Consider the following 9,607-nt stretch of genomic DNA (forward strand, 5'->3'; position numbering starts at 1 on the left):
TACACCCAGTTGTAAGCTTGAGGACTAGCATATGTAATGCTCTGAGCCAGCTGCAGAGCTGACAGACACATCTTCCAACGCGCACAAGAAAATTAACATTAATATTGAAGCTGTTAGTCTTTCCTTTGATGGCAGAACTACAATTCTACTGTTGTCTATGTATTCTTGAGTGAAACTGAAAAATAAGTTAACATATTGAAAACAGCCTGTTTTAATCATTAAACTATTATCCTTGTTGACAGATCAGTTGCTCCTACAGTGTGGTAGATTGTAATTTCTTACCTGAAGAAATCAGCACCAATTAGGAAATGGCCAAAGTTGAAAAGTTTGCTTTTCATGTTCCAAGTCTGGAGGAGCTTGCTGGGGGTAAGGCATGCAGCATGTAACTTTTTACAAACTTATAATGTACTCTTCAAACTTATCTCGAAACTCTTTATCAAAACCTTTCTACAGCTAATACATGCAGAATGTTCCTGCTCTTAGCACACTGAGATGTAAAGAAAAGCTCTATTTTTCTATATGCTATTATTTCCTTAAAGCAAACAATGAATGACTCCTCCATTAAACCCCAATGATATTTAAGCACACAAACAGGCTCTCAGACCCTTTAAAACTGCCTGCTGCATTTGCAAATTTGTGCATGGGTTGTGAAAGTGCGACAATTACAGACCAAACCTATTTACACATATGGGATCCTCTGTCCTCCTCTACCCTCCAGTATTTCTTTCCTTTTCAGGACTACTCAAAACACAGCTGACAAGATGCAGTATAGCATGCAAGTCGTCCTGCTTGAACCTAGCTGGCTCATTTTTTTATGATTGCCGTGGAACCAGGCTGCAGGAAAACAGTTCATTTAGTTTGTTTCTTTACAAAGTCTTTGCAAAATGTGCTCAGAATAACAGAATGGTTGAGGTTGGAAGGGACCTCTGGAGGTGACTTGGTGCAACCACTTGCTCATGAGCTTCTTTCCTTGCCCTAGTAGAACAGCATTATTCCTTCTGTCAGTCTGTCTCCTGCAGTAGAGGTACTAAAGGTTTTTTCTCTCAGAGAGGTCTTCAGGTTCAGTCTGCCACTCTCCCAAGTGTGTGTCAGTTTGACATTTCTGTGCTTTGAGAAAGTGTGGTCCCAGGAGCACCCCGGGTGGTTCTCAGTGCCTTTCTCACCCAGTCGCTGTCAGGCTGGGGCAATAGGCCTGGGCTGCTGTAGACCTGTGGGCTCTGCAGAGAAAAGCATGAACTTGCAGTAGAACAGCTTAAAACCATAGCAGAAAAAATTAGTCACAATGAACAACTTTCCTTTTTTTTTTTCCCCCCCCATCTGTCATGAGGACCTCCTGTAAGCTGTGAATTTTGTTGCTGTTCAGCTCTTGAGTATAATTTGGGAAGTACCCTTTTATTGTCCTTTTCCACTTACCAGAAGGCACTGAGATGTATTTAGAAACCTGCCAAGTACCTTCTACTGATCCCTATGGTCAACAGCTTGGTAAATCTGCTCCTGAGAAGTAAGGTACGACTGAAATCCTGATTGGAGGAAACAAAGGCACAGGAAAGTCTGAGTGATAAGGAACTGCCTGATTTGAGAACACAGACTGGATTTTCTGTTGCTTAGTTTGAGACATCTGTCAAAGGAGACTCCCAGGCATGAAAGAACTTCGACCTTTTAACACAGTATTTGAAGCAGTGTGTGTGAAGGCAAGCCCACACTCAATTAAGGTTTGTAAGTTGTTTTCAAACAGTGCACTTGTCTAAGCCAGAACCCTCCTGTTGTTTGAGTGACTGCAGGTTCTGAGCCTAAAAACATTGATATGAAGCAACCCCCAAAGTTTAGATTTGGGGCTGTTCATTACCATCAGCACCATTCAATATCTATCTTGTATTGACAGTGGCACTTGCCAGAAAATCTCCACATGAACGTAAACATGACAGGCAATATCCTCTGACAGCACAAGCTTCCAGACAGCAGAGACAGTTTGAGATTATAATCAAGATATTGCAAGCAGTCTAGTTAATATATTTAAAGAACTGATTTTCACTTCAGCTAAAACTTCCTTCCTCTTTTGCTCTCACGTGATATTTGACCATGATCATAATTGTCTGCTCTTGTGAAGCAAAACCACTGCTGAATTTAAGTTTACCCATGTTATTTCACATTGTGCTTTTCCTGGTGCTACTAGGAGCAGTCAGTTATTGTATTTCAGTTAAAAGCTTTTTAAAATTCTTAAAATGAATTAATGTGGTAGCTAACAATTATCTGAACAAGCTTTTGCTCTTCTCTGAAGCTCTGACTCAGGAAACAAGTGCCTACCGGCAGTAGCATTTAAATAAATTGAGTTACTTAGGGTAAGCATAAGTTCTTCAATGTATCTTGCTGAAATAAAGCCTAAACAGGTATATTTATTGGTGTTAGTAACTTGTCAAACTCTTGGTAATTTTTCATTGTCAATAATTTTGACATTATTCTTTATTATAGTTTTGCAGAAAGGGCTTAAAGAAAATTTTGCTGATGCTCAAGTCTCAGTTGTAGACTGTCCTGATCTGACACAGGAACCCTTCAACTTTCCTGCTAAAGGTAACCTAGCATTCCTGATCAGCTTTTTCTACCTGATCCAGCTTGGTGTTGGTCTTCTAAAGATGTTGGGAGAGCTTAACATGTTTTTCAGGTAAAGAATGTGCATGAGAGGAGAGCTACATTTTATTTATGGAATTGCTTCCTATTTGATGTATGAACAAGGGTATTTTTCATAATTTTTTTTCTTAACCTATGATTGCAATACTCACTTATTTCATAAGCTTTATTTAGTGTACTGGAAAGGTTTTGAAATTAAGTTATCTGGAAGGTGGAGGAATTTTTTAGATCCATGCCAGTCACTATCTGAACCTAAGGAGTTGCGCTTGCATTCATTTGTAAATTCCTGTCATTCGTGTATGTCAGTGAAGTGAAACTGTCGTTTCCTGCATGGGATTCATTGTCTTTGACATTAACTGTCTGGAAGACAGACATGTCATATGTGCTACTCATCTAAGTTCCCTCTGTCATCAATGGAGTGAAAGAAACACCTTCTTAAAATACATGTCCAAATAAGTGGGGATTAATTGTCCCGAGACTTGGGCATCCAGCTGTGCTGAAATTTTGCAAGTGGAGCCCCAGTGGGTGTTTCCACTGTGTGGTGAGGACATCTTACTGGAGAACTGGCAAAGGGCATTTGTTGACCCTTGTAATATTTTTTTTTTGTGCTTAGGGAATGTCAATTTTACAATGGATTGCCTAGCATTAAATCCCACTGTGAATCATTTTAGGGCTTATTGTCCATGCACTTCTTAGTAGTGTAACACTTTCTCTAAGCATGCTAGGGACACAGTGTTCTCAAAGGGTTTCAGAAGTTCGAGGAGGCAATTCTTTGGTGTGTTAGACTGCATGCTCTTTTAAGATTATTAGGAAAAAATATTTTACCAAGCTAACTGGCTGTATTCTTCCAGGAATCTGTGGAAAGCCTAGAATAGCAGATGTGGGAGGTGTTCCTTACCTCATACCTGTTGTACAGAAAGAAAAAGTGAGTTTTTCCTGCAGCTGTGGGGTTTAATACATTTGTCAAAAGAAAAGCGATATCTTGTTGAAATATAAACAAAACTGAGAACTAACGGATAATATAAGATTCCACTTGTGAAAGACACTTACTTTTCAGTGTTTTACGAGATTGATTTTGATGTGTGTTGAACATAGACTATGTGAGGAAATTTTACACGTAGCAAAAATAGCATATCATGGTTGATGGTTCATCTTCTTCTGCCCTCAATTACAAGACAGATTTGTAAACATACCATCTGTGACAGGAGCCGTGGAAGGAGCTACTAAACAAGGGGCTTGTCTGTATGCTTATTTATGGCTTGCTGCATGCTTGTGATTTCAAGTCACAACCACGCTTCTTTGTAAGAACCGGCTGTATTTGCATTTTCAGGCCAACACTGGATTCACATTACTGTCCTTTTCCAAGAATATCATGCCTCCTTTCTGACACCTCACCCTACCTGTCTTGATATTCCCTTCCATTTTTTATTTCACACAAATATAAACTTCAATAAGAACAATAATTCAGTTTTTGGGTAAGAGGCAGGTAGACTGCCTTTCAGGAAAGAAATGGACATGTACCCAGTTTGTTACTAACAAATGTTGTATTGTTCACAAACTGTGTTCAACCTAATTATCCAAAATACTAATGAGGGAATTGTGAATTAAATGCATCCAGAGGTTAGAGTGGACAGAATGACAATTCCGAATCAGAGCACCACACCAAAATCAAAGGATTGTTTCTCTTTTGCAGGTTTACGATCTAAATACAGTTGCAAAAGACATAGAACTGCCTGGAGCTTTCATTCTTGGAGCTGGAGCTGCTTCATCTAAGATTCTTGGTGTAAATGCTGAGGTCAGTAAATAAGTGTGATGGTTCTCAATGAATTCATGGAAATATCATAATAGAGCACTGTCATGCTGGCTATTTCCAGTGTACAACAAAACATTTAATAAATACCATTCATGCCAAAAGCACATTAGAAGGAATTCAGATGAGGGTCATCCAGTGAGGTGCATAGTATTGAGATAATAAAGATTAATTTTTAACTTGTATTTCTCCAGGAAGCATGTGATTGCTTTGAAGTGTGCAAGAAACATGATTTTTTTGAAACTGATTGACAAAGAGCGGACCAGAGTTTTTAATAACAAGATTTAGAAATGCTTGTCAAAGTTACTGGTAAATGCCTTTGAAATACTCCCTGTCTGTTGCCCGCTTGGACGGCTTGGTTTACTATTGTAAATGTTAAAGATGCCATGTACAAAATGATCACCTGCAGGAGAGGCAGAAGACAAAAACTACTGCCTGTGAAGGTTTTGGTTAGTCTGAGTCTTTTTAAGCAGAAACCTCTGGTCTTGCCATCTCCTTTTGATGCATTTATTGGCAGATGAGATAGTCCTTCTCAGCATTAAATTTGGGCCACTATAGTAATGGTTGTTACTGTACACTGAGAAAGTATTATATAGAATTCCAGTACTTGCATGCAAGCCTCAGATCTCAATGGTTTTTTGGGTTTGGTTTTTTTTTCTTTTTGGGGGGGGTTTGTTTTTTTGGTTTTTTTTTTAACACTAGCATTCATGTTCAAGTAACATTAAATTTAACTGTCCAGAAAAAGTAAAACTTTTCTGGAGTTTTCAATTACATTACAGTATTAGTGCATTTTTCTTACCGGTACAGACCTCATCCTGAGAGACAGAGCTGTGTGACGAAGGGGCTTATTTCTTGGGATCATGGTCCAAAGCTTAAATTGGATTTATGTGAGTTCATTTGACTGACTCTTACCTGTTCTTATTGACTTACTTGACCATTGTTACATGTTCCTATTCTCAGCTTATCCCTATTGTTCAAACTAAGAGTGAAAAAAAGCCTGCTGTAAATGGGAGTTACATTGCTCAGATAAATCCTGCAGACAAAGGGTGCCTGCTTGAGAAGTACAGCAGTAAATATACTGACTGTGAGTTTGGGCTGTTGGCCAACCTTTATGCCAGCGAGGGCCAACCTGGTAAGGTATGTACTTGGATCAAAGGTGACTTTGCTTGTAGAGCTTTGTGGCTGAATGTTATCCTATCAGTTTACTGTGATAATAGTAAAGTAGTAATTCCATTAAAGAAATATCCAAACATAAGGAACTGATGGTGGTAAATGAGGGGAAGAATTAGTGGAGGTAGAGAGACAATTGAATTTTTGAGGGATAAGTATTAGTTTACTAAAACCATTATAAATTATCCATCCAAATGCAGTCCAAACTCGCAATGATTTAATGTAATGATTGTACAATATACTTGTGTAAACCAGATCTGGGCACTTGTCTAGTTTATGTAGAAGTGCTTCCCCCAACACAGCTAGCACAAAGCAGTGTTGTCAGAGCGGTCAAAACCTGACTACTGTATGGAAACTGAGCGGTCTTCTGTCTCCAAGAGTTTCTTTGTAACAGAGTGGAAGCCAGCTGGTGGACAGAAAGGGGTTGCTTATATCATTGTCTCATGTGCGAGTAGACGACTTGCTGGCCAGGACCCTTCACAGGCAAAGCTAGCATTGAACAGAAAATCAGGAGAGTTGGTCAGGTTCTGGAAGGATGCAAGTGGAGCAGCACTTGCAGGGAAGCTCACATTTTCAAAAAGTAATCTTGGGTTATAAGCTTAGGGGAATTTCAGAGCAGCTTTCACAAACCTTTGCAGACTGTTGCAGCAGGAGACAGCAGTGTCAAATTAACTTTATTCTCCAGGTCCTTGAAGTGAAAGCCAATGGAAGAACTGGGGAACTTAACTTTGTGTCTTGTCTGAGACAAATTTTAGAGAAACACTATGGAGAAAAGCCAGTTGGGATGGGCGGTACATTTATCATTCAAAAAGGGAAAGCAAAGATTCACATAATGGTAAGTTGTTCTCAATATATAACTTTCTTCATCTTTCTGAAAACACAAGTATAAATCAGGGTGTAACATCTTAGTGCCTTGACTTTGTTCTGTATTTTTAAATGCATGCATAAATTGTTAGGATAAGCGGTATTTTAAAGTAAGGAGCTGACATTACAAAACTGATATTACACAACTAGTGCTGCTGTATTACTTGGCCTTAGTACCATCCTCTTTTCTTTTGAAATCCGTGGGCAGCTAAAGAACTGTAGAACTATTGTAAAGTGAATTGAAGTGAAATGCATGAACTGAGATGATACTTACAAGAAGCAATAGACTTTAAAAATAACTGAGCTTCTAAAGTATACCAGGAGAAGAATCCTCACTTCAGCAGTTCTCCCACTACCTGTGCAATGAAAGAAGCAATATTCTGTTCACTTCTTTTTCTGGCAGAAACACAGTAATGGGCACTGGTGAGCTTCTTTTAGGCAAGAAGGAATGTGAACAGAACAGTGGGGAGGGGAAAAGTGAAAGAAAGTTGCTAGAAAAAAAAGTATCTTGATACAAGTGTCTTCCTTTCACTAATAAAGCTTTAACTTTTGCTGTAGCCTCCAGAATTTTCTGCCTGTCCTCTGAATACCGATGAGGATGTGAATAACTGGCTGAAATTCTTTGAAATGAAGGCTCCACTGATTTGTCAGCCAGTAATAGTTTCCAGAGATCCAGTGAGTCTCTTTCTGATTTCTAAGTGTAAACTGAGACTTGTAATGAATTTTGTCTTGGATGTGATTTTCCTTTTAAGAACAGGAGTGTGTATACGTTGTGTTAAACTCTTCCAGAGGCAGTGTAATGAAATAGAAGCTTCTCATTTCTGTCACTGTTTTGAATTGAGACTAGGTCAATCTGTTTTGAAACCTAGCGGCTGTTTATAGTGGATAGAACTTCATGGTTCAGTTCCAATTGCAACTGTGCAAGTGTTTGCATCCCAAACCCAGCAGCATAGTTTGCATTCACTGCTGGCCGCACCAGGAGAAATGTCAAGAGTGTGGAAGCTTGTTCAGCCATGTGGTCATGTAGTTCACTTTCATAAGAACTGTTTCTGCTGGTGCTGTGTCAAAATATGTGAAGCATGTGTCTCATAGTTGCCGATGAAAATTAAAGTCTGCAAAGCCTCATGCTAGAAGGTTATCTAGCATCTTTCACAAGCACTAAATTCAACAGCAAAGAATTCAGGATAAAAAACAATCTGGTTTCAAAAGCCATTAAAATGTTCATTGTTAGGAAGACTATTTATTTAAAAGTAACCAGGAAACCAGCCGTGAAAATTACTATTTTATAAGTAACAATGCAGTCATAAGTAATAAAAAATATTTTTTTTTCCAGAGTTAAATGAGACATGCTGTAGGCTTGAATATGTTCAATGTTGTGACTTTATTATGTCTTCATGTAGCAGCCTTTGTCCTAAGGCTAAATTGTGTGCATCTTCCCAGAATCAACTGATGAGTACTTTGAAGACAGCCATCAACAGCTGCTCCATTCAGAACCAATGCAACTTGTGTAGTGGATGGAGCTGGGTTACTCCTGTCTGTATCCACTGCAAGCTCAACAGCACTCAGCCAAGCCTATGGTTTTGGAAAAGTTTGAGGGTCACTACAGAGACAACAGTAGAAGATGGCATTCAAATGCCATAGCATTACTCATTAGTATCCTCTTGCAGCCCGGAAAACCAATTGTATCCTGGGCTGCATCAAAAGAGGCGTGGCCAGCTCGTCGAGGGAGGGGCACATCCAACTCTGGGGTCCCAAAAACACATGGACCTGTTGGGGTGGGTCCAGAGATGGGCCATAAGGACCTCTCCTATGAAGACAGGCTGAGAGAATTGGGGTGGTTCAGCCTGGAGAAGGCTCTGGGGAGACCTTATTGCGGCCTTTCAGTACCTAAAGGGGGCTTATAAGAAAGATGAAGAGAGACTTTTTACCAGGGCCTGTAGTGACAGGAGAAGGGGCAAGGGCTTTAAACTGAAAGAGGGTAGATATAGATTGGACATAAGGAAAAAAAAATGTTAGGCTAAGGGTGGTGAGGCACTGGAAGAGGTTGCCCAGAGAAGCTGTGGATGCCCCATCCCTGGAGGTGGTCAAGGCCAGGCTGGATGAGGCTTTGAGCAACCTGGGCTATTGGGAGGTGTCCCTGCCCATGGCAGGGGGTGGGAACTAGATGATCTTTAAGTCCCTTCCAATCCAAACCATTCTATGGTTTTATGATATTTAAAACTGGTGGGGGTGATCTCACAGTTTGGTATGATAGTTGTTATTTTATTTGCTGTTCTTTCTATTTTCATTTAAGCTGGCTCTCAGAATTGAAGTAGAGATTGTCCCTTCATCACATGGGCTGTGGCGTTCAGTACAAAGGAGTTCTGGTTTCCAGTAGGGGTTCCTTGGTGTGACTGCTTTATTGAATCCCAATGGAAGGAAGGAAGGAAAAAGGAAAACTCTAGGAGATTGACACCAAAAGTTGGGGGCTGTCAGGGTTTTAAAATTATTTTCTCTTTGATGTCCTATGGTAAGGTCTTGTACCACTCCTCATCTTTTGTCTTTATTAGTTTCACAAGCATCTTGCAAGTTTTCACTGCCTGACGGTTGGAGAGATCCGTGGAAATAGGCGGTATAAAGCGGAGACTCTCTCAGCACTTTTACTGTTCCCATGAGTGGGTGTTGACAGGCCTTTCTCTGGTGACAGGGCTTTGATCTGCGCGTGGAGCACACCCACTGCTTCAGCCACCACGGGGAAGGAGGGCACTACCACCACGACACCAGCCCCGAGAGCGTGCAGTACCTGGGGTACCTCCTGCCCGCAGAGCTGCTCTTCCGCATCGACAGGCCCCAGGAGACGCACCTGGTCGGGAGGGACTGAGCGGGCGGTAAACGGGGAGGCTGGGCAGGAGACACAGAAATTTAATTTTTTTTTTAAATACAAATGCTGATTTTTATACCACTTTCAATTATGTACATTTATCAGAGTCAATAATAAATACGAGAGCAGTAAACTGCTGACTTTTTAATTTTGTTAAAGGGAGAAGTTGAGTGTACATGTAACTGAAATGGTTTTGACTGAATTTTACCAGTAATTGCAATAGGATTAATTGTGGGGTTTTTTGCTATTTGATTGCACTCCTCCATGGTTGTAGCTGA

The 9,607-nt window shown here is 40.2% G+C and overlaps 1 protein-coding gene across 3 annotated transcripts; it reads left to right on the top strand.

Moving 5' to 3' along the window:
* Positions 1-226: 226 nt before the first annotated feature.
* On the top strand, positions 227-9,329 carry LOC104458684 (chromosome unknown open reading frame, human C11orf54). Of its 3 annotated transcripts, XM_010078609.1 has the most exons (8): positions 227-366; positions 2,470-2,568; positions 3,477-3,550; positions 4,319-4,420; positions 5,396-5,572; positions 6,291-6,440; positions 7,028-7,144; positions 9,156-9,329. In XM_010078609.1, the coding sequence occupies exons 1-8, from the start codon at positions 309-311 to the stop codon at positions 9,327-9,329; spliced, it is 951 nt and encodes a 316-aa protein (XP_010076911.1). In that variant the 5' UTR covers positions 227-308. The 3 variants fall into 3 exon arrangements, with proteins under 3 accessions (XP_010076911.1, XP_010076912.1, XP_010076913.1); XM_010078610.1 differs by lacking the exon at positions 6,291-6,440 and having other exon boundaries at positions 234-366; XM_010078611.1 differs by lacking the exon at positions 5,396-5,572 and having other exon boundaries at positions 309-366.
* The last annotated feature ends 278 nt before the right edge of the window (positions 9,330-9,607 follow it).

The sequence above is a fragment of the Pterocles gutturalis genome, unplaced genomic scaffold (assembly GCF_000699245.1).
Source record: "Pterocles gutturalis isolate BGI_N339 unplaced genomic scaffold, ASM69924v1 scaffold9678, whole genome shotgun sequence".
Lineage (NCBI taxonomy): Eukaryota > Metazoa > Chordata > Aves > Pterocliformes > Pteroclidae > Pterocles > Pterocles gutturalis.